Source organism: Aulonocara stuartgranti (assembly GCF_965226115.1).
Source record: "Aulonocara stuartgranti genome assembly, chromosome: 19".
NCBI lineage: Eukaryota > Metazoa > Chordata > Actinopteri > Cichliformes > Cichlidae > Aulonocara > Aulonocara stuartgranti.
In genome coordinates this window covers 26,464,888-26,490,981 of record NC_138955.1, presented here as the reverse complement: position 1 = coordinate 26,490,981, position 26,094 = coordinate 26,464,888, and the positions used below count along the sequence as shown (strand labels likewise).

General features: G+C 40.6%; 1 protein-coding gene across 5 annotated transcripts in view; it reads right to left on the bottom strand.

The window, feature by feature from the left end:
- The window catches only part of npas3 (neuronal PAS domain protein 3), a 390,159-nt gene that overhangs the window by 336,759 nt on the left and 27,306 nt on the right, over nucleotides 1-26,094 (bottom strand). The window contains exon 1 of one of the 5 annotated variants that reach the window (XM_082516531.1): nucleotides 6,019-6,421. The exons of the other annotated variants lie outside the window; for them this stretch is intronic. Within the exon in view, the coding sequence (XP_082372657.1) occupies nucleotides 6,019-6,023 (5 nt within the window). The 5' untranslated portion in view covers nucleotides 6,024-6,421. Of the gene's footprint in view, nucleotides 1-6,018; nucleotides 6,422-26,094 lie in introns of those variants that run through there. 5 annotated transcript variants of the gene reach the window in all.

The window sequence follows — 26,094 nt, the reverse complement described above, 5'->3', positions numbered from 1 at the left end:
TAAATAAAAATAATAAAAACAAATTAATTAAATGAATATCTGTCTGTGGGGGCAAAACAACACAAGAGGCATCTACAATATGAGAGTACACATATCAGTATCCATGAATGACTTCAAGCTTCCCCCGTCCTTGAAAAAGTACCATTATTAGTTGTGATTTGCTACTATCAATCATTCTGAAAGAAAGACTGTCAGAGACTGCCACCTTTTTTCACATGGACAGAGATGAAACTCATTGATTCAAATGCAGATCTCAGACAGAGCAAAAAAACGTCAAGTCACAATCATAAAGATTTAATCCCCGGTGCTTTCGTAAATGTAGTCTCACAAACAGAGCTGTTGTATCGGTGTGGTTTTCGGCAAAATGTGTGTGCGTCAGTGTCTGTGCGTCGTGAATTCTCCCATAACCATTACATGCCACAATGGAGCAGAAAGGCTGCTGGTTTATCTTCTGATCAATGCTGCGAGCTGTCAAGCCACAAACACACACCCTCGTGTACTTACACCCCCTCTAGTTCACCCCGTGCTCACTCACTAATGCTCTCTCTTAAACATACACACACGCACACATTTACTCAGACCCCTGCAGTGAAAATGTAGTTATGCTGATTGCATTTGTGTGCGTTTTTTCCCCCTCAACAGACTGTCAGCCTGTCAGGCTGAAATGCTCTGACAGGCTCGGCTGGAGGAAACTCTGCGGCATCATGGAGACCAGCGAGAGATTAAACTGCATAACAAATGTCCATTTACACTCCAAAGCCTCCAGTTAACATACACTTCATCTCAACTCATGTTCAATGCCCAAGACCTCGAAGGTTTCAGCGCTCATTAAAATCTGAATTATGATGGCTTTGCATTTTTGTGTTTGTATTGTCAGGAATCTCTTGACCTTTGGACTCTTTCTACTGCGATAGTAGTGATGGAGCTGTAGTAAAAGCTAGATTGCTAATATTAGAGGTGCTGTGAGGGAAAAAACCAAGCAAACCCTAAAATTATCCAGTCTCTGATTGTTTCAAATAGGGTTGCAAAGGGGCGGAAAATTTCCGGTAAATTTCCGAAAAGTTTCCGGTAAATTTCCATGGTAAGTTAAGCTTGGGAATTTTGGAAATATTCCATATTGGAAACTGTCCATGGAAATAATGGGAATTATGGAAATTAATGGGAATTTAGGAGAACTAACTGGGAATATATTATTTCCAAGCATAAATATAAACAGAAATCATAAGAAAACCTCCATGCAAAATGTTTTCAACAGATATTTAAACAGATTTATTTGTAAGTACAGTAGAATAGAACACGTTTCAATAACTTGTTTCATGGATGAATAAAAACAGAAATGTTGAGTTCAATATTACCATCCCCTAACCCCGCTCATTCAAAAATGCCCCCTGTCCAAAAATCTCCACAAAGTCCCATTCAAAAGGTTAAATGAAAAATGCCACTTATCCTCCAAAACGTCCCATTAAACATTCAAATCTTCCTTCAAGCAATCCTCTTTTCTCATTTTTGCTCAGTCAATAGACTCTTCCTGGACCTCATCATCATCCAACAACATGTCCACTTCCTCAGCATCCAACTCTGAGTCTTCCTCTTCAGTGTCACTTTCCAGCTTTGTTGAGGATGGCTCTGTGTCAGGCTCAAAGAGCCGTAGGTTTGCCCGAATGCCGACCAGCTTTTCCACTCTCACATTTGTGAGCCTGTTGCGAACCTTTGTGTGGGTGTTCCCAAACAGTGACCAGTTGCGCTCGGAGGCGGCTGATGATGGTGGGATTTGGAGGAGGATGGAGGCTACAGGTGCAAGGGCCTCAGATTCACATAGTCCCTTCCACCAGGTGGCTGCAGATATGTGCTGGCATGACTGCCATATTCCATCCCCTTTCCAAAGGCCTTGCTTTGTTCGATACTTTGCCAAACTGCCTAGAACTTTGCCTTTATCGAGACCCAGGTGGTCAGACATGGCTGTAATGACCGCATAGGCACCGTTGATCTCTTCCCCGGAAAGTATGCCCTTGTCATATTTGGGGTCCAGCATGTATGCTGCTGCATGCACTGGCTTCATGCAGAACTCCCTCCGCTGTTCCAATGACTTGACCACAGCCGTTTCCTCTGCTTTCAGTAGTAGGGAAGTGGGCAGAATTGTCTGGATTTCTTCTTTGAGTTCTGCAAAAAGGCACTGGACATCTGACAAGATGGCACCATCCCCCTCTATCTTCGCTATTGCTGCTGCAATAGGTTTGAGGATTTTCTGACTGCTAGATACTCTTTCCCAGAACACATCATCCAAGATGACCTTCTTGATGTCACTGTCGATGCCTACAGACTGGGATATGGCCATCTCTTGCAGAGACTCCTTTCCCTCCAGAAGGCTGTCAAACATGATAACAACACCACCCCATCGCGTTATGCTGGGAAGCTTCAGTGTAGTACTCTTGTTCTTTTCCTTTTGCTTTGACAGAAATGTAGCGGAAGTTACTTGTTTGCCTTTAACATATTTCAGAACTTGCTTCACTCTCTTATTCAGAGTGTCCATTGTTTTTAGTGCCATTATGTCTTTTAGGAGAAGGTTTAGTGTATGGGCTGCACAGCCAATAGTAGTTATATGAGGGTAGGTCTCCTCCACATGTGCCCAGGCAACCTTCATGTTGGCTGCATTGTCAGTGACCAGTGCAAAAACCTTATCTGGTCCAAGGTCATTGATGATCACTTTTAGCTCATCTGCAATGTATTGGCCTGTGTGTCTGTTTTCCTTTGTGTCTACACTCTTGTAGAACACAGGCTGAGGAGTGGTGATTATGTAGTTAATAATTCCTTGTCCCCTGATATTGGACCATCCATCAGAGATGACTGAAATACAGTCAGCTTGGTCAATGGTCTGTTTCACCTTTGCTTGAACTCGACTGAACTCTTCATCCAGTCGATGAGTAGACAATGCATGTCTGGTTGGGGGAATCTATGCTGGTCGGAGAACATTCAAAAATCTCTTCCAGTACACATTGGATGTCAGCATCAGGGGTGAGCCAGTTGCATAGATTGCACGAGCGAAACACTCATCTGCGTTTTTCTGGCTAGTGTCATCCATAAAATCAAAGAATCCTCTGATGCCAGAGGGACCAGGAGCTGATGAGTGGGTATCTGACTCTGATACAGCTGAAACAGATTCATTTTCCCCTTGAGTGGAATTCCTGGCTGCTGCATGTGTTGGGCCTTGAGGAATTTTTTTGCACTTTGCAATGTGCTGCTGCATTTTTGTGGCATTCTTCACGTACGTCTTATCACAATACTTACACATATATACAGATTTCTCTTGTACATTAGCTGGTGTAAAATGTCTCCACACATCAGATAGCGCACGTGGCATTTTTCTGTAAAATAAAACAAGAGCTTGTAAAAATGCTAATGCAATGCAAGAGATCGTAATAATACAATTGCAATATGGTAATAAACAGATATAAATAGTAAGGCTAGCTAAACAACTGGAATGATCTTCAAAACAAAACAACCAAATGAGGAAGCTAGCATCTTCTTTATGTTATACTAGCTATGGCTTATTTAGCATCTAACAGATGCTAGCATTTTATTTAGCATCTAACAGATGCTAGCATTTTATTTAGCATCTTATCAGATGCTAGCATTTTATTTAGCATCTTATCAGATTGCTATCTACCAGATTAATACATTTTATGTGATATTCACAATTTAAACATTTAATGAATATATTTTCCCATAATATCATCAAAACTTACCTCACTTGTTAAGTCCACAGGCTCAAATGTGTGCCTTTAATACTCTTTGTCCTTCAGGCTCAAAAGTGTGGTCCATGTGTACATGTGATGGAGGCATGCACAGTGCCAGTAGGTGGTCTCAATAGCCATGCAGCAAGCTTGTGCTCTGTACATGTGATTAAGGAATGGCATGGATATTCAAGTGTATTTGAATTGCATTTGTTTGTTTTTGTCAATATTATGCTAAAATATACTTTCCTCAACTATATTTAAGTTCCCTAAGAAGAGCCAACCTTCAATTTTGAAAATTCCCACTTTATTCCCATAAATTCCCGTTAATTCCCGTTTATTCCCATAAATTCCCGTTAATTCCCGTTAATTCCCATGGAAAGATTCCATCTTTGAAAATTCCGGGAATTTTGCAACCCTAGTTTCAAATAATCTCAGAAAAGTCACTGTTAAGTATTTCAAGTATGTCAAGTTTTGCCAAAGGATGTCTCTTGTCAAGTGTTACTACTCTGAGGGAAATTCAAGCATAAAGTCAAATCAGAAAAATCACGTTTTAAAAGTATTGTCAGAGTGTCAACTTTTTGAGAGCGTGTCAGTTGTCAAGGTTTGTCAAAGCAACTCATCAAATGATTTTTGCAGTCTCGAGGGCAATTTGGGTTTGAAAAGCCAGACTTAGTCAAACCAAAGGAAACGTCAGGTAAGCCACATCTGAAGTCACGTCTTTAAAAGAACGTCACGACTAAGTCAGTCAAGAAAACCCTTTTGTCCATTTTCTGAATATGTAAATTAGACTCCAAGTCACCTGTTATGTCAGCTGAGTGTTTCGTACACAAACCTAACCCTTTTTAATTATTCTAATCAGTTTCTTTCAGTCCAATATTTTATCATGTAAAATGCAAAAATCTAGGGATGTTTTTGCCTCAAAGTATTAAATTGGATCAGTTTCTTGGGGAATCAAACTCGCTTCACCAGCACTCAACCCAAAGTACATCTCATAGTCCTTTTTTGAAGAACGAAATATTGATTTTAGTTCTGTATTCTGTTACAGTTTCTACTTAAATAGATGATAATTAGAATACAGTTACTTTGTTGAAATAAATGGATTACAAAGCGGTCTTTTCCTGTTTCATATGTTAGGCTATGAAACTACCCGGAGCCAGCATAACAGAGGCAGCAGTGCACGGGCAGGAATGCATTTCTTACTTGCAAATTCTAACACCACTTCACATTTAAAGAAGACAGGGATAGGTGAAATCTGACCGTGCAATGCAACTTTTGTTTTCCAACAACCAAGCTGCTCTCAGCATCAAAAGACTCCAACCTAAAGAAACATCTTGGTGTAAGTTCTTTATTTGAAAACTAACGTTAGCTTACTGCAACTACCTTGTTTTAGTTGTAGCTACCTGGGTTATGTGCCACTTCAGTATCTTCGATGTACTATTGCTGTGTGATTTATTACTATTGGTGAAGGCTGCATTACAAGCTGCTAGCTGCAAATAATCATGTGCAGTTCTGATAGCAGACAGAAAGAAAACATATTACTGATACAGAAAGTTTTCTATACGAGATCACTGCAAACAGTAAAGCCTTACCTGATGTCCGCCCCACTGTTACTCATTTTATATTAAGATTTAAAAATCTAGTTGGTATTGCTCTCAGAACTGCACAGGATTATTTGCAGCTAACAGGTTGTTAATGCTATCCATCAAGTCTACAGTCTGCAATCTATGAACTAACCCCAGCTAACGCCAGCTAACAATGTTAGCTCGGTGGCAGGTAGCCTTCAGTAATAGTAATAAATCACACAACAATAGTACATTCATGTAGTTGCAAAAAGCATGACAATATATCAAGTAATCCAAAGTATTCAGAATTAAGTTGCTCACATTGACTAACTTAATGAAAGATGTAACAAACTACATTTTGTTTTTCCATAAATGTGCTCACAGAAATCTGGCTAAAGATTTCTCAGTTGGATACTGACGTTCAGTAAAATTGCACTGAGCAATGGAACGAGGAAAATGTCAGTCAAGGTAAAAAAAAAGAAAAAATATGTTAACAAATATTTTGCTAATTTGGTGGGAGCACACTCGACATCAGGATGAGAGATGTCATCCTGACATCTGCCACGAGAGACTTCAAACTACACACTTCATTCTCTGACTCTACTTCTCTTTTAAAGTATTTAGTCATGCACAAGTCAGTCCAGAGCGCCTTTTAAGCAGTTAATCTACAGTGCTGTACATACACTTACTAGATATGCAGAGATGGAATCTCACACACTTACGTCATGCTGCTGGTGACACGGTCCCCGTGTCTCTCTGGCTGGCCAACGCTGGCTACAGGTTTTGTTGTTATTCGTTTTGGTTTTCTCTGTCTCTCCTCCTCCTCTCTGCCTGGGTGGAGCTCGATACGGGCTCTCGCTCTTGGCCCACGCACCCGTGTGATGGTGTCCACCTGCGGCTGATCTGGCTGATTTCCCCAGCTGCTATTTAAGGCAGTGGCACAGAGCAGCTCACCGCTGGAACGTTGAACCACCTGAGTTCGTGCTCGCGGCTTATTCGAAGAAGTTTTGTCTGTTTTTCCTGTTGTGGAACTAACCGTGAACTTTTTGTCTGTCGATTCTGGACCGAATCACCGGACCTGTCCAAGTGGGGCAGTGTGTGGAGCGTTGGAGCGAGTGCGGCTGAGGAGGAGTGCGTGTGTGCGGAGGAGCGGTGGCGGTGACTGAGTGGAAAAGGAAGCGTGTGTGTGTGTGTGTGTGTGTGTGTGGATTCCCCCCCCCTTCTCTCCTTGGAGCCCTGGACCCCCTCCCAACTCACTGTACATATATTTTGCACTAAGGTGATCCCTATTGTAAATAAATCCCCTTTTTGTTTCCTTGAAAAGAACTGTCTGCGCGTGAGTCCGTTCAGTAGCCATGACAGCTGGTGCTGCTGTACATTCACCAGGTGTGGCTTTGCCTTGCAGCGGTGGGGAATACAGGCAAAACTCAGCATTCCTCTGAGATCTCCTGCCTCGATCTGTCGCTTTTTAAAAATGGAAGGAGAGGGTCAAAATCCCCACAGTATCACACTTTGTTGAACGAGAAAAATAAGATCCGATTTTGTTCAGTTAACCTGGATGTATTTAACTGATCCAACCCCAAACAGTGTCCTTAATATAAAGAACAAGATTCCTTCTGCATTTCCAACATGTAAATCAACATTTCACAGTTTATAGGAACAGAAAACCTGCCAGAGCTGTATACATCAGCAGTGTGCTTCAGTATTTGGATGAGTGAGGATGATGATTCTTGGTTTACATGAGATATCTTAGGTTGCAGTGCAATTAGACTCATGACATGTGACTAGTACAAAGGCTCTCCATCAGAAACCCTTTAATGTTAAATCATAATTCTTTGTTTGGGACCAAAAACTTTAGATCTCTTCTGTTTTCTCCTTAACTTATTTCAAGTTTTGATCAGATCTTTCAGTTTATTTAAAATCACTTTTCCACCCTGGAGAAAGGTGGCTTGCCTGCTACAGGTTGTGAATGAACTGTGGAGAGTTCATATATCTCTGTGTCTTCCTCATGAGTGGGGGACAAGTGGAGGAAACAAATTGGTGCAGCATTGGCAGCGACCATTGTGGTGGGAGAGAGCTGAGAATGAAGGTGAAGCCATTGATTTACTGGTCTATCTTCGTTCCTACCCTCAAATTAGCTTCCTCCAAAGGGTGCCTATGCTCACTTTTCGAGATACGGCGAGGAGCTCGGTCATTTGGTTGGGGCTCAGAGTAGAGCTGCTGCTTCAGCTCAAAAGGCCAATTGAGGTTTGGGCATCTGGCTAAAAGGCCTCCTCAACACCACCTAAGCGTGGTATTTCAGGCATGTCCAGTAAGGTTCCCAAGATACACTACAAAGATTAGGACTTTCAGCTGGTTTGGGTCTGACAGAAAATAAAATGTCAGAATAGCTAGGGTAGGTGGCTGGGGGGGAGGCTTGTTTCTCTCCTATTTAGATTGGTTAAGTGACTAAGAAAATGATGATGATGGAAAGAAAATCAGAAATTTGATATATTGAGACACTTGAGAGTACATTTTATAGGCTTTTCTAATTAACATTTTTTATTTGGGTGTGCCTTATGGTCAAGCAACTCCAATTGCACGATTGAAGTTTTTTTGCTTTAGTAGCAGTGACTCTAGCTGTTGTCAGCGGGCTGGTATCAAGGCTTGTATGGTAATTTTCAAGATGATTCCCAGCCCTGCTCACTGGTGCCGCTGCTGTAACAGCACCGAGGGTCTGAATCTGTTTAATGTCTAAACAAGCAGCAGTCAGCTCGAGGTCAGACAAGTGAGCCAAGGAGACCGAGAGAAGCTGTAAAATGCTGTAAAAATAAATGCTTCAAACCAGACATAAACAAACTGTCAGCTGTAATAAAGAGAAGAGCCGCTCAGCTGCTGGAAGCTGCCGCAGCTCAAACACATACAGATGGAAAGAGAGCGAGGCGTTTTATCTGCTGAGCATGTTGAGATTTAGGACATTTATGTTTAACTTCACAGGTACTTGGAGGGATGTTTTTATTGATAAACCGAGACGAATACCTCAATCCTTGACTTGTGGAGATGTGTTTTTTGAGCCATCATGATATCAGTTAAGAAAAGAAAAGCAGTTTGATTTTGGACATCATGTGTCAAGTTACGCCACAAATGTCAGAAATCAAATTGCTTTTCTTAACTCGGACATAGTAACAAAACATTAGTCAGGCCTGTGCAGCATTTTAGGCAGAACTTTGCAAAACACAAAATAAGAGACAAACACCTACCACCAGCAATCACAAACTCAATTCTATACCAGGTTTCAGTAAAGTTAAAAAGGGCCTGCAGACAAAGAAATAAGTGTGTAATACGAATTCCAATGAAATAAACAAGACAAAGGCCAGACATAAATTGAAGGCAAGGTTATACAAACAGAAATAGAATGAAATAAAAATAATAATAATAATTGAAAAGCGTAAAAACAATTTACTTAAATTTAAAAAAAAAAGTCAAATCATCTTTCCCCGACACAACAAGGTGTCGGTTTAATGAGGCAACACAACACGCATTTAATTGAAGAGGTTTCATTTAATAAGTGCTAGCTGTGGGAAAGTAATATGATGCTTAAACATGCAAAAATGCATATAGAGGAACCACACAAAGCATAAAGATCATGCCTAAACACATTTAATACCGAGTCTGTCTGAATTCAGCTAAACTGTTTTGACAAAATGCTGCTAATAGAATGGAAAGGAGCACCGTCCCTCTTCTTCCTCCCACCAAAAACAAATTAATTTTTTCTCTGCTCACTGATTAAAAATGTACATACCACATGCAGCTCAGAGTCGCGTGCAACAGGAGCCCAATATGCAAATCTCACCCTTTTTAAGACTTATCTACATATCAAATATTCTCCAGGCTTCAACTCTCCAATATTGTACGCTGACCGAAGGCGTGTATGTGTGTGTGTATACATAGCTTCAGATGGAGTGTGTGTGTGTGTTTGTGTGGGTGGGTGGGTGGGTGGGTGTGTTGGTGTGTGATTCTCAGTCAGCTGCAGACAGCAGTGTGTCTGAGCTCTCATGTTTATCAAAGAGAAGCAGTTATATCTAAGAGCCCTGGATGGCCTTGTGCTGCCAAAGCCAATCACAGTTACATGCGATTATTTGTGTGCGTGCGTGCGTGCGTGTGTGTGTGTGTGTGTGTGCATGTGTGTTTGTATGAGGGGAAACAAGCTTATTATTTCACTGAGAGGTGAGGTGGCATAAGTAAAATTAGGGGCAACATGCTCAAAGTGTGTGTATGACTATTTCTGCAAGCATGTCATACAAAATGATGAAGGCACAGTATGATTGTGATAGTGTTCTGTTTCTGTTAAAGAGTTCAATGTTGGATGAATATATTATTAGTAAGTATTTGATTTATGGTGACTTCCAGTAGCAACATGTTGATGTACATATGGGAACAAGTTAATATTCCAGCAAACAATATTAGGGAGCTAGGAGAGGAACAAGTCAGCAACTTGTTATCAAAGTGAGAAAGTCCACCACTGACCACAGTTATATTACTACAACATTTACCTAAGGAGGAGGTTGGGGTGTGTGGATGGCTCAGCAAATCAGTGGCTGAGTACTCTTTGTTTCCTGTTTCAAACCAATGAATTGTTTCAATAAACAATGACTGTGTGTATTTTTGACACCAAACTTTAACTAACCTTAATCAGGGGGGTCATGTTTACCATAGACAGCATAAAAAAAAGGACATAGCATAGTGGATGAGTCAAACTATGGCCACACCCAGGTGTGCAGGTGGTTCAGTTGATTTTAACCATGATCGCTTCCTAAACTGGACTTCCACAGGATCTGTGCCTAAACCTAACCGAACATTTGCAATTGTACTTCTCTGTCATAGAAAAGTTGGTTCAGACGTCTTTTGCTCAGTTGTTACACTTACATAAATTTTGAGGTTGACAGCACAATTCCCTCCTTGTGTGTGTGGGACAGATATTAAACCTCATTTTGCTTCCAATCCTTGAATCTCTGCTGCCATTGCTGTGTGTAAAGAAGTTTGTAGCAGGTTTAAAGGTGCTGTATTAGTGAACCATTTACCATGTGCAGACCATTTGTTTGTTTTTCAGCACTTTATTTGAGATGGATCCGCCTCCATCTGTTACCTCCTAAGGTTCTCATCTATATGGTAATTTAGGGTTTGAGATCTGTCTTTGATCGGAATTTGCAGGAATGTGATTAGCTGGAAACCTGAAACGAGATATTCCTATCTCTACCCCTGAATTCCATGCAACTAATCAACACCTCTCCTGATGTAGTTTTATTGTTTTGAATATATTTACATCAATATTACTGTAAAGCAAAATGTCTAAATGTCTTGAGTATAGCTAATGTGACTCTTAAAACTTGTCAGGCATTGAGTCAAAACCATTAGGGTTCATCCTATGAGGACCACGAACCTCTGTCGAAATTTTAATAACTCAGTCCATAGCTTGTTCATATTTGATATTTTTGATTCTGATCAAAAGAGTTGGATCAACAGAGGTACTGACATTAGAGTCATGCTGCTAATGGAGCTAAACGGTAGGTATCTGCAAAGAATGAAACTGTTTTCCATTGTACGGACACACCTGTTCCTAACCACCCGGCATCAGCCTCCATCTGAGCCAACTTTCCTATTAGGCACTCATCCAAAAGAGAACAAGTGCATAGTTACACCAGATCACGTGTTTTGGTAAATATCCCCTCACATCTCATCATCACTGTGCACTGTTTGCTGAGTAGAAGCCAATTAAACAGATGAGTTGTGAACACAAATGAAATATCTTTACCACATAAAACTATCACAGAGGATGATCAATCATGTCTGAGTCTGCGTGTTTCTTAATTAAAAACGAAGGAACTCAAATGGAGCCTTGTGAGACAATTCCTCAGCTGCCATCATTCACTCATCCAAAAAAACGGCTTTTGAAGCAAACCAGCTTGCTCAAATTCCATTAGTCTGTTTTGTGTTTAAAAAAATTGAGAAAAGAGGGAATCAAACTGTTAAACAATGCTCTCCTTGAGTAGCACAATTTCAATCACCTCCCCTTGCCCCTCATTCAGCTGGGCTAGCGTAGCTGGCTAATTAGTTCTGGTGAAAGGCTTCTAATTAAATTGGCCTAATGTGGAGGCCCAGGCTGTGAGAGAGAGGGGCAGCTGAAAAATATCACTCATAAAAATGTGTGAACACAAAAAGACTAAATGCATTTGAAACTTTGAAACATGCATTTTTAGAAGACAAAGCAAAGAAAGAAACGGGGACTGCATTTTATGGATCAAAGTTTCTTTTTGAACTTATTGGTTTATTTCTCTTTCCTTTTGTATGTATTCCTTTTCAGACAACCTTTTTATTATTCCAAAGGCAATTTAACTGTAACCAACATTTATAATCAAAGCCATACTTACGTTCATAGATACGTGTAGCCAGCATTGCTGTAAGATATTTTTGCATATGTGTTATCAACAAAGTTCTGATAACATATCCATAAAACTCAAGACGGATTCAGATTTAGCCATCTCACATTTAAGAGCATTTTCTCATTCAAATCTCATCTTTTCTCACCGTGGCTTTTGAAATCTATGCATGGATCTATGAAGTCCCATTACGTCTCAGAACTCTTTGATTGCACCTTGTACAATGTTCAAAAAACAACCCAAGACAATGCAACATTTTAAAAACAGCAAGGGGAGGTCACAGACTGGACAAAAAGATAGACGACGCATCTGCACAGTACACTCTACAAAACTGGTAGCAAAGCAACTTGGAAATGGCAACTGCCGTCTTGCATTTATGATGTTTGCAGCTAAATCTAAATTTTGTCAAGGTTTTGATTCCTGCCTAGATGGAACAGAGATAAAATGAGCACATGGAGGAAACAACTAGCAGTGTAATGATGTGAAACTGAGACCAATCCCACAGCACAAATGTCCACAGTCCTATGCTGGGCTTCTATCCTCCCAGTTAACAACCCATTCTGCTCACGTTGATAGGATATGTGACACTCACGACAGAAAATTAAAGAACACGTTAAAACATTATAAATTATTACCGTCAACTGTAATGCAACAAGAAGCTATTTTCCAATCACCATTAGTAGACAAAAATAAAGAACAAACTGCCAACTATTAGGAGTCAGTCAGGTAAGACAGGAGAAATAGCAATTGTGAAAAAATACTCCAATTAGCCATGACTTCATGTTGCTCAAGCTAATGTTTGGCCAGTTACATCCACCAAACCTGACGTCACATCCACAGGTTGCACTCTGGTGTTGTTTTGGCTGGTCAGTTTTTGTTACATACCTTTGTACTAGTGATATTAATAATTACTAGTTTGTCAAACAGCTATTTTATCAACTAATTTTCAACATATATTGGCTGTGCTCCTATATTAGACATGGGACAGTGTCTCAGCACTTTTAAAATAACGTTCATGTTCTGCTTGCATAAGGCACTGACGATTTCTCAGATATTTTGGCATCAGTTTTATTATGATTCGCTGGTGTAATAGAAACTTTAATTCTTGTGTATTTGTTTTGTTTTAATTTAATTTTTTTTTAAATTAAAAGCTTATTTGCAGAAATGGCTGGAAAATATATCTCCTTTGGTTTCTGTGTTATCCTTTCTCTATTTTAAAGGGAAAATATTAGACAAATAGCACAATAAGTAAATTGGTAAATGAAACTTGCAGTAGAAACCAAAACACGACGCAACAAAGACAGGCTGTTACAGGCTTTTTCCTGCAGGCTCGCCTGCTACCACTTCAAAGATAGATCAGCTTTTTTCTTGTTGTAATTTTGTAATCACAGCTCTCTGTACAGAAAAAGTGTGACATGGTTAGGTTACTGATTCTGTGGTATCTTACCATAATCTGTGGTAAGGCCACTTTATTTGCCTCTTCCTGTAGTAGGCTTATTGCACTGCAGATTATGTCATACATAGTTTGTCCCACAACATGTGGTACGGATTTAGTAGTGGCCACATTTTCTGCGACAGTGGATCTGAATGAATAACATTTGACCTCTTTTTTAACTGAAAGAAATTAAATATGGTCAAACACTAAACTGTAAGACAGCCGAGGCATAAACTACATTATTATGTAACATAAGCTTCAGAGTGTGCACAACGTGAAATAATAAATACCTTCTTAAAATAACACTACAGTAACACTTTTTACTCAGCTATGATTTTCTTCATTCTCAGTATTCGACAACAACACACTCACATATACGCGTATGTAAGGAAATGCTACCAGTTTAGACTTATCGACAACAACCCACAAAGACTTCTAACCTCAGACAACGATAAGTTTTAATCTGATGATGAATAAAGACTGCTGTCCTCACCCAATAATGAAAACATGCTCAAACACACACATGCAGAGGAAAACTGAGTCATTACTCAGACTGCCCAGAGCTTGTTTCTGTCATTCCCACAAGAAAATGGCAAAAACAACAACACTCTTTCTTCACCGTTCCTACAACACAGCCAACATCCTACCCTGCTCGCTCATGCACACACACATACACATTTACATGATGTACCCATAATGCTGCTCTTCCTTTTTAAATGCTTTAAGTGTCTCTCTCCCTGTCTTCTATCTGCTAATAGGAACCAATTAGTCTCCATTGTCCACTCTCCCAATAAAAGAGCATTATGGGAATTCCCCCTACTTAACACCTTTCCTTTCTAAACAGGCACCCAATTAGATGCCTAAAGGACAAAGCTACAGAGGACAAGTGGGGGCCTTAGGAGGCAGGGACAAAGGGACGGTGGGGTGAGATGTGTCTGTGTGCGTGCGGTGATGCTGAATGACTCTCTCAGTTCAGTCCACATTTTTGAAGCTGTCAAAGAAAAGCTGAATAAAACACTGTTGAATGCACAATTTAAAAGGGTAACGCTGATGTTATTTTAAGGCTTTATTTTGGCAAACAAGTTGCCTAAAGACACCAAAACCAGCTAATAAGTGATATATCTTCACTGATATGGGTTATGATGCTTACTGGAGTATATTCTGACTCAGTCCAGTGAGTCGGCTGAGCTCTGTATGGTGGAGGCCAGGCTAAAATAAGTTGGCACTGCTTTGGTTTCATGTTAATCAAACATGTTGTGTGTAAAGTGTGAAGGAAGACGGGAATAACATGACATTGCAGCCTGGCAGGTGTCACCAATGTGTCTCTCGGTTTTCATAATTTAAGAAAAAGCTTGCGTTTTGCACTGGGTGGTACAGTCACCTGCTGTAAACACGCCGTGGGCCATTTGCCAGAAAGATCTAAGGAAAGAAGCCATGACAGGCAGATCATGATGATGAGGGATCGTGTTTAAAACATGTGGGAGAAACTTGCTTTCCCCACATTTACATTTATTGGACAACACAAGCCATGAAAAGAAGAGCTAGGAATGATGGGGGAAATAGCCAAAATAAAACAGCCAAATGAATCTCTCTACAGAGAGGAAAACGTGCTCCTGTGTGCAGCATTCTCTGCAGCACCTTTTCTACTCAAAACAATAATGAAAAGACTGTTAAGAGAGATTACTGCAGGACGCACATGTTTCTCACCAAGCTACAAGTATACACACACACACAGAACAGCCTGGTGACGTTTTTTCCCATGACAGCATGGGAATTCCTCTGCTCAGGAGTCACTGCTCAGTGTGAGATGCAGAGAGAGAAAGTGTGTGTATGTGTAAAACCAGTCAGGGGGGCTGGCCCTGAAGTGGCCCGCTCTCTGGAGAGACGCTGTCTGCTTTGTTCCTTTAAACTACACAGAGAGACAGAGAGAGGTTAGCTTGGGTGAATGTGCTCGTACTGTCTCTTTTCACTCTCTGCACTAACAGACCTACTGTATTCATTCGCTCTCTGCTGAGCTACTATGTTATAGCAGTGGGAAGCGATTATTCATCCATTTATGCTTCTGGCAGTAATGTCAGTCACTTTCTCACAGAAGACGTTCAATCGGGGTCACGGCTTAATGCCCAGATAAGCATGAAACTCATCTTGTTGGATCATCGCTGCAAAGTAAAACCAATCGTGTTGCGAAAGTTACGGTCTTTAAAAACGGCGTTTTGGGTTAATATGAGGACTCTATTGTGTCAAAGTACAAACCTGAAGATGTGCTAGTCTAGCTGTGCTTGAAGTTAGGAAACAGAAGGAAACACCTGGCTTACAAAATCCTGCATAACACATTACCTTGACCTTCAGACATCACAGGTCTATGAGACAAGCACACTTGCCCCTGCACTGCAGTGGGCGTGTTCATAGTGGGGAGCAAACAAATAGGTTAGCAGAATTCAGAGAGTACAAAGGGGGTTTTGCTCAAGTGTTACTTGCTGATTTCAAAGGTTTTTGGATTTATAGTTGATGGGAGAAGTTCCGTAATACACAAAATCATGTCAAAGAATATAAAAAGTCAAACTTTTTAGGAGCTGGTTTCTTTGGTGATTGACAGAAATGGGGAGAACCTATCACAGCTCTAAGGGGGGTAAAAAGCGGTTTGCACCCTAGACAGATCGCCAGTTGGTCACAGGGCCAGGATTGCTTGTTTGCTTTTTAAATAACATGTGATTAGTTATTTCCTGGATCAAAACACCACAAAAACACACCATATTCTGCAGTCGAGTGTAGTGCATTAGCGCCCAGTTCTCTAGCTTTTAGACCTCTAAAGATGATAAGATGATGGTCTATGTTTAGGCTGATGTTACAACTTTGGTGTAACTTTAAATTAGCAGAGGCTTGGGTCAGTACTTGACAAATTAACAAGTGGATAATATGATTACAGGATCATTATACAGTAATAATTACTGCATTCATTGCAGCTATACTGCACAACTACAACATTAAAGTCTCTCTAATATATTTCTGACAAAACAGCTCTAGCGGGTCAGGGCTTGGAATCATAACCTCTCAAGTGTACTGAATCTTATGCACATAATTCTTGTGGACCAGTCGATTGTGCATATTATAAAAGATCCTAGATTGGGCTCATATTTCTCCAGCTTTCAATAGGCACCTTATTGAGACCCAGAGTTGCATTTTAGTCTTTATCGACTGGCCCTAATACAACTGAGTTTGTACACTGGACTTCACCACAGTCAATGCTGCTGGTTCCCAGATTTTAAATCAATTAGTTATATTGTTTAAAGCTTTTTAAAATACACACTGGCAAAAAAAAGTCATACAACCCTAAAGAAGTGCTTATTTTAAACTAAACCATGTTCCTCAAACCTGAACAAATTGTTTTTATGCCTACATGTTTGCCTACAGATTAAATTTAAATTTGGCACAAACAAAAAACGTCCAGCTTCACTCTTCTTAGTTAAAAGCAAAATTTGTGGAATGGAAGCAGCTATATTGAGATCCTCACCAGAACCATATCAGCTTATTTTTGGCAGATTGGCAGCCACTTACTCATCTGATTTCATCCCAGTTGCATTTTTAATCTTTTTTTCTTGCAAACAAAAAGTACACAGGAACAAAAATACAACCACGCGGTATTCTAGCTGGTGGTAAATTACACTTTAGTCCAGCTATTTTTCCTCTTTAAAGCGTGTCTGCTCAGAGCTTATCCAGCAGCTCTTTCTCCTCGCCACTGTACTTCCACAGCAGGAGCCATTATTCATCATTTACAGTAAAAAGTAAGTGGGCCTATTAATAACACATAGACTGGTTTATACTCTTCTGGGCTGCTTTATAAACTGGGTGACAGAGAGGAGATACATGCGTAGCTCTGTGGTGCTGTGCCCACCAGTGGCACATGCATAAACAAACACACACTGTCTCTTCTCAGCCAGGCCCTCCAGAGGAAATGCCAGAGGCACAAGGAGATGGAAAGTCAGCCACTTCAGCTCATCCACTCAGTTCATTTGTACCAGTCACTTCCAATTCAGACTCTCCACTTTGTCCAACAAGTTTCGATTTCATTGGTCTGGTTTGTTCTGTGTGCATTTTTGCTTTCAATTAAATAGCAGACAATAGAAAAATGATAATAAGAGAAACAAAGAAATGTGGATGACTGAACCCAAAGCAGGGATTTCCTATGAACCCTTTGGGGAACTCAGTTCTTCAACTGCCATTCCACTGGATAAAGTAATGACTAAATGCTAGTACATGCTTTGGGAATGTGGCTTTGCTCTTTGAATCTTGGTCATTTGATGAGTGTAAAAGTGTTTTTTATCAGCATTTGCAACCACCATTTAAACCTCCCTCTACCAATAAGGTTAAATCAGTTTTTCTCATTGTATTTGAACACAAAGGAAAGAGAGAGTACATGTACTGATTGGCTAGGCAGAGAGATCAAGCTGAAAAGGATGTGCAGCAAGTAAGAACTGGAAATGTACTAGCAAGTCAAGAAAGTGCATTGAGCAGATGAAAGGAGTACTTTAAGGAGCTCGTGAATGAAGACATAAGACTGGTACTGAACAGTGATGTGCAGATCTGTACTATATACAGAGGGATAAAGTTTATGAGCCACACCATGACCCTGTGGTAACGAGTTGTTGAATCTAGGCTGAGCAGAGGTGATGATCAGTGAGCAGCACTGATGAGAAAGAGCACTATAGATGTTTTCTTTGAGTGTTAAATCAGATCAGAAGGAGCTGCACCGTCTTTGTTGATCTAGAGGAAGCGTATCATAGGATGCCAAAAGTGGCAGAGAGGTGTAGGGACATGTATGAAGTCAGCGAGACAGTAGTGAGGTGTGCAGTAGGAGTGACAAATAGGGTTCAAGATGGAGGCAAAATCATCTCTGAGCCTCTTTTTACTTAGAATGCTGATAGGCTGAGAAATGAGCTCAGGCAGGACTTTTCATAGACTTGATGTTTGTAGACGACATTGTGATCTGTAGTGAGAGTAGGCAGCAAGTGGAAGAGACACAGGAGAGATGGAGGTATGCACCAGAGAGAAGACAGCAAAACAGAATACATTTGTGTGAAGGAGAAGGACACAGGTGGAAAGATGAACATGCAAGGAGTCTAGGTAGTGAAGGCAGATGAATTTAAATACCTGGGGTCAACCATCTAAGGACTGGATAATGCACAAGAAAGGTGAAGAAGAGTGCAGGCAGGGTGGAGACGAATGTTGGGGCGATTTATGACAGAAGGATAGCAGCAAGAGTGGAAAAAAAGGTTTACAGGATGGTTGTTTGACCATGATGTGTGTTGGCAATGACAAAAAGACAGGAGGTGGAGATGAAGATGTTTAGATGCGGTTTGGAGACAAAGTTAGAGTGGCAAGGCTGAGACAGTCTGAGCATGTGCAGTCGAGGGGTATCCAGTATCAACTGTTACCTGAGTGCCACCGGGCCCTTTATGGTCAGAGGGCCCGGTGGCGCCAGTGTCCGGCAGCCTCGCCTCTGTCAGTGCGCCCCAGGGCAGCTGTGGCTACAACGTAGCTTGCCATTGCCAGTGTGTGAATGTGTGTGTGAATGGGTGAATGACTGAATGTAGTGTAAAGCGCTTTGGGGTCCTTAGGGACTGAGTAAAGCGCTATACAAATGCAGGCCAATTAGATAAACAAAGCCAGAAAAACATTAACTACGTTTTAGACACTACCAACTGGCATTTAGTCCTATAGCATATAAAGTGATAAAATGTGTTCCCTTTAAATCATTACTTTTAAGAAAACCGCACCTGTTTCTGCAGTTAGCGTCACAGCTGTACACTAGTTACTGACTTTAACCTTAACCAGTAGCAGAGTTCATTTCTGTAGTCTGACCAGCGAGTGTGACAGTAGTGAGAGCCCATCATTATATCCAGCCAGCAGCACTCAGAGAGATTTACTGTGACTGAGAGGACGAGCGAGGTAGAGCTAGACAGAGAAAAAAAAGAGGAGAGAAAGAGAGCGAGTATGGATTAAGGCCTCCCAGGGGAATTCCCACTCATTTTCTCTGTGGAGCGAAGCAGAGATGGAGGGAGGGTTAGTTTCTTATCTCTTCATTTGACACCAGAGAGCCTCTCTCGTTTTTTTCCATCTATCTACCTTGTTCTACCACTCATCTCTCTCCCTCCATCTCACATTCAGTAATCTCTCCTTCTCCTCACTTCTTTTACAGACAGTTTATCTCTCCATTTTCTCTCCTCTCAATCCAGCCATCCTCCCATTTCTTTGAAACCCCACTTTGTTTCTCTTTCACTCTCCGCCCTTTACCGTTTCATTTGACTACGGTGGTTGTGACTTAAATAAACTTTTGGCACTTTGGCTTTACTCAAACTTTGATGTTGTTTACCTCGCATAATATTTTACTTATCTCACATGTCAATTCGCTAACATTCTTTAAAAAAAAGGAAATGGCTTCAAAGAGGAGGAATGAGGAAATAAAGACTTAAATGCATGGAGAAAAGAAACAGCATGACTGTTTTCTGCAGAAATAGAAGAGGGGGATGACAGAGGAATGAGAGAGTGAGAGGACGAGTGTTATTTAAATGTAAATAAACAGGAGTTGTCTTTATCGGAGGAAATTTGGAGGAAGCTCTTATCTGCTGCTCGAGGCCTGTTTTTCTGCTGCTGCCGCTCTGCCTGCTGGCTATTACACCTTCCAACAGAGGGCACACACTCATAACACACACACACACGTGCACACACAGGCAAGTTTACAGGTGTACATACAGAGCTGGGGAAATGCTTATCGGCTGAACGAGAGGCAGACCCATTAAAATCATAGAGAGGGGAAAACAGCGCGCATGTGCCGATACGCCACAGCACCACTGTAAAGTAAATAAAATAAATGATAATCTTGTTCCAGTGCCAGACTCTGGTCCTGGCATTCATATTCATGCCGCTTTCATGTGTGCCACCCACCTAAGCATTGCTAGAGACTAAGCACAATCCCCCGTGGCAGGACAATTGAACCCTTCCACACTGCAAAAACTGCAGGTTGGCTCTAGAAACATGACAAAGAGCCCACGGGGGTTGTCCCTGACTCAGAATTCCACAGATTCCAATAAGCTCTTGCATCTGGTGAAAGTGAAACAAGCTAAGTCCACAGTGGACTCCCATAGGTCCTTCATCCATCCCCCAGTGGGTCAAAACAGTTTTGACTGGATGGATAGTTGGCACACAATTGTTGGCAGATAACTTTATTGTGGTGATTTCCGAGTGTATGAGTTCTTCATGTATAAAAAGACGGCTATAGCTTCTATAAATCTAGTAGTGTGAAAGTGTCATGAGCCTGCATTCATTCAGCCAGTAAGGATGGCTCCTCTGGTTACAAAAAGAAGCCTGCTTGTATAGAAATCTATGATAAAATGACCCCCATTGATCTATAACTTTTACTTTACTTATAGGTTACAGTGTCAGTATAGTTTCAAGCCTTACTGAATACACCATAAAGTCGACATTGTAAATGATGGTGAAGCTTTAGGGTTGGCCTGTATTATGAAAGACAAAGTGTTCCCATATTTTCAGTTTCTTATCACATCAAGTTTCAAAACACCAAGTAAACATGCTCAGCTGAAGCATCAACATGCCGCTTCACTAATCAGAGCGATTTAAATTTGCCTGTGAACATCTTTTATATACAGTCTCTCTTTTTAACAGCAAACATGAGGAAGATCACACCATCCAGATAGTGAATATTACCAGATACTTGGAGACACACACACACACACACACACACAGAAAAATGGAACCAGGCCTGCTTATATGACCTAAACACAGCAAGACAAACACAATTAAGTGTGCAAAAGAGTGGAAAAATATATATGAGAGTCCATAACAACATTAAATGGCACACGTACACAACTTAAGACATCTATGGGGATACATCAATGAGCAAGCAAGCACATATACACACATACACAAACACACACACACAGACTTATGTTCATGGATGCTCATATAATACAGGACAAATGCAGTCAAACAAAACAAACACAGTGACAGGGTGTGTGTATGTATGTGAGTGTTTGTGTGTGCTGTGTTGCCAGGGGCGACGGCTACTATCAGAGCTAAGACGATTACCACACGTCATTTGTCATCTGGATGGTGGCAACATATAGCTCTACATTTAATTTACCGCAGCGCCATCAGACGCTGGGGGGTGGAGTGTGTGTGTAGGTGTGTGTGTGTGTGTGAGTGAGTGTGTGTGTGTGTTCCATTCACCCATATATACAAAGCCCTGAAGGAAGAGAGAGAGAGAGAAAAGAAAAAGAAAGGGAGAGAGTAATTGAAAGAGAATGAGAATGGGGGGAACAGGAGTGTGTGTGTGTGTGTGTGTGTGTGTGTGTGTAGGGGAATGAACATTCATTGCCTGAACGCACAATGTGACAGATGCCAACACACACAATAAGACAATAAAGTTTATTTCCCTTCTCTCCATATACTATATCTTTGTCATTTTTCTCCCTAAGATGCTCATTATTGTGAGTTGCAACACTTTGTTTTTAATTTAATCTACCTTAAATTTACATTTTTAGATAATTTCCCCAAACGTATTCTTCAAACATACACTTTTAAGTTTATTAAAATTGCTTTTTGATGATCTACCATTGACAAAAGGGACTCTGCAATTGATTATTTAAGTCATTTTAATTTTGTACTTCTTCACTAGCACTTTTTTTTCAGCTTTTGCTTTTTCCACAGTAAAGAAGCAGGGAAGAGACTGTGGGGGAAGATACACAACAAAGGGCTTTTGGTCAGAGTTGAATCCAGGCTGCCGCTTTCTCAACCTGTGAGCTAAACTGGTGGCTCTACTTCTTATTTCTTTATTTAAAATGTGAATTTATTATTTTTTTTATAATCTTTTATTTCAATTTAGCTTTTTTGTTCTGAGTTTTCAACACATGAAGTTCACTCAAATACAGTTCAAATGACTCCATATGTAGGATTTTTTTTTTTTTTTTGTGACAAAAAGTAAGCTCTTTTATCATTCCAAAACACTAAATGAAAACACATTTTAGGTTGCATTTTGGGGGTAATGTGACACAAAACTTTGACATTTCTCCTTCCCGCTTATTTCAAAATCAAAGTGACTTGATGCAGGTCATGGGAGATGAGAGCGATTTTTGGTAAAAGACCAGAATCAGTGTGATACTGAAGCCCACATGCATCACTCCATTCTTCAGCCTGCACAGTGAGCAGCACAGTGAGCAGCAGTATTGATCGCAGGCACCAGAAGCTGTTTCAATAAGTTATTAAGAATCAAAAATTGACAAGAGGAGCTGATCAAATATCTCAGACTCTCTCTCTCTTCCTGCAGAACTACCCTATTGTCTCTCTTCCTCTCGCTCTCTGTTAAATTCTTTCTTTCACATCTTAAATTCCTTTTTAGTTTTTCGCTTGCTTTCTCTCCTTCTCTTTCATTCAGTGTTGTGCATCAAATAAGGTCTAATCTATGAGCGATGCATGTGTTTGTATTGGTGTGTGTCCCTTGTGTTACACGGACATGGAGCTGCAGACCATAACTACAAAGAGCTGTAAATGGACTGATTCTTATACAGTACTTTTCTAGTCTCCCAGAGTTCTCAAAGCGCTCTACACAACATGCCACATTCAACCAATCACACCCATTTACACAAGCACTGTCTTTTAAGTGTTTTATTGCTTCCTAACTACCATTCATACTCCGATGAACACATCGGAGAGCAATTTGGGGTTAGTATCTTGCCTAAGGATACTTGGCATGGAGGAACCAGGGACCGAACTGCCAACCTTCTGATCAGTAGATGACCTGGTCTACCTCCTGAGCTACAGCTGTTAATGCAAGCCTTTACACTAAACTTACATCTCTACCATGACATGACAAGACAGCACATCATACAAGCTTGGTATCATGGATGAAGAGAAATTAAGAGAGCGAGAAAGAATAGAGGAAAAAGAGTCTTTCTGGAAAGTTCCTGTAAGTGAAAACCATGCATAAGTTGCATCAACATAAAACAAATTCAATTAAAAAAAAAACATTACAGAAAGAGTAGCTTTTGAGATGATCAAGCTTAAAAAACACTATCCTGGATCCCACGCTTCCCATAATGCAACTCGACAGCACCATTTGCTTCTTTCTAACAGAGCTCCTCCAAGTGCCACAGAAGAGGTTATCTAACAAGCTTAGGAACTCGTCTTGATGTGTGAAATCCAACGAAGACTGCTTTAAAGAGCGAACCATTCAAAGTATTTGAAACTAGTTAGCAGCACAATACTGACATCACATCACAGTTTAATACAGACTATAACTGTAATAGTCACACACAATGTCTGCTACTAAAAGTTTATTTAAAAGCTATTGCTAGTTGCTTGTTCATTCTTCTTCAAAGCCAACAAAAGTATTCAACTTTTTAATGAATTTGGGGATTGATTACAGGGGATTGAGGCTTTTTGGGGGGGGAGGTTTCAGTATAATGTCAGAGGCTGCTGCACCTGCCTCATTACGGTCTATATACTCAATTCTCAGCTTTCCTGCTAATCCAAAGACTCCATTAAGTGCATTTGTAACTCATCCAATGCATTCATAATTGTCTTGCAACACAGGAAACTGCATCCTGACGGCAGCCAAAAAACCAATCTGACAGCACAAAAACAGTCACTCGAAATAGAAGTCAGCTAAACTGACAGCAAGGTGAGCTGGTGACAGTGTGCTCAACTGGTAAGTGTTGATGTTTTTGCTGCTGTTAGCTGCTGTTCATCAGTGTCAGCGACACTTTCTTCAAATTGGATGTGACTTCGTTGGACTCCAACATTTAGTGAATAAACTCATACAATGTTAAAATGTAATCATATTGTTTATTACAGGGATTTTGGGAAGTTTCAGCATGGCACGGTCAGCTAACAGACACTGCTGAAGAATTTCTTTAAAGTACAAACGTCATTATCACAAAAAACTAAAAGCTGTAGTTTCACTCCCATACAAACTATTTTAAAACTAATTTATTTTTGGGCAAGACGCTGAACTCTTAGTTGCATCCAGTTGCATCCATCCAAGTATGTCTGTAAATGTTAGACAAGGCACTTAGGTATAGAAAGAAGTGCTCATATGAATAAGAGTGTGATTGGGTGAATGAGGTTTGCAGTAAAAAGCACTTTGAGTGCTCAGAGTAGAAAAGCATAAGTACTGGTCCATTCACCATTGTTACTGCTGGATTTAATTAGATTTTCTAAGGAAGTCAATGGAATCCAGATCTGCTTATCAAACCCCAGACTTAGGTGTACAGTTTACTCATTTTGCACATTTAAGACCACTTTAAGTGAAAACGAGCAAACAATAGAAATAGAAGTGGATGTAAAGGAAATGAGAGGCAAAGATAGAGAGTGAACAGCTCATCTTCTCCCGTCTCTATCTCTCCAACAATCTCAACAATCTATCACGCGAGACAACTGGCTATATACAGTGTGTGTATCCAGATTATGACTCAGAGACTGGCTGTACTGAGTGATTCCATCCACAATGGCACTAAACACCATTCCTCTTCACAGCGAAGGCACCAAGAGAGATGGAGTGTAGAGCAAGCGAGGGAAGAAGAACAGAGAGAGGAGAGGGAAGAGGCGAAGAGGCACGGGAGATGGCAGAGGGAAAAAGTGAAAATTAACCAAGGAGGCCGACACTTCCGCGGAGTCAAAGAGAGAGACGACCCAGGGGAAAAGAACCAAGACGATATGAGGAGGAGGAGGAGGTGGAGGAGGGAGGAGAAAACCAGTGAATCCCCCCCCCCCTCCCATTTCCAAACCTCCTAATGAGCATCTCAACTTAACAAACTCATCGCTGTGTTTCAATTCCAGCCTCTTTAACTCTGCAGGCTCTTCTTCCTCCTCCTCCTCCTCCTCCTCAGCAGCAGCAAGAGAAAGCCTTGATATGGTAAACAGGAGAGGGCCTGGCACTTCTCACCGCCTCCTTTGAAGTCATGTGAGGAGCGGATTATGTAGCGGAGCGCCTAAGTCGAGATCCGCCTTAACCCTCTTACATCTTATTTTGTGATTTGAGTTCATTTGATAGTTTTATATCATTTTAAAGAGAAGGATCATTCTTGTTAAGGCGAATAATGCTGAGGAAAGAGGAGGAGGAGAGCAATGGGAAACACGGGATTTGAATGAAGAAGCAAAGTAAGCCCATTGAGGAAATGCAAACAGAGAGAAAAAAAGGAAAAAGAAATAAAAATTAAGAAAGTAAAAAAGAAAAGAAAAGAAGAAGAGCAAGAAGAAAATATGGGAAACTCAAAATATAAATAAGAGAGGATTAAGTACAATCAGCTTTTACCAAGAAAAGCAGTGAAACACACTAATCCACATTTGCTGCATTTTGCAGCAAAGGGTGAATTTACTGCATGCATAACTCTGTATGCAGTTAAATACCCCTGACTGTGGATACCCCCGACTGAATTTGCATGCACTCATGTAACAAGTCTTACAATGTGTAGTGTTTGAACTTGAGAACTGCTTGCCCCATTAGCGCACTGGTACTCGAGTTAGCACATGTGCTGATCTGTCAGGGTTTTCATTGAGTTTGTGTTGTTTTTGGCACAGGTTAACAGCACGTGACTGCAAAATATAAAATATGAGGGCAATTCCTACACTTCTAAATATTTGGAAGGTCCCAATGTAACACAGTAAAAACACAAGTTGCAACTCTCTGAAAAGCCCAGCATAAATCAGATGTTACTGTTAATGTTTATAACCAGGCTTTTCCCATTAAACATAACTGAAAGTCTTATAAGAGCCTGGTTATTAAATAACATACATAGACATTAGCTGATGGTGACACTTTAGTGGAGTGATATTGGGGTGACACTTCACCAGTCATGAGTACAGTATGAAGAAGGGGACCGAATTCCCATTTTTCTACAAAACAAAAAAACACACAAAAAACCCACTGACAGCTT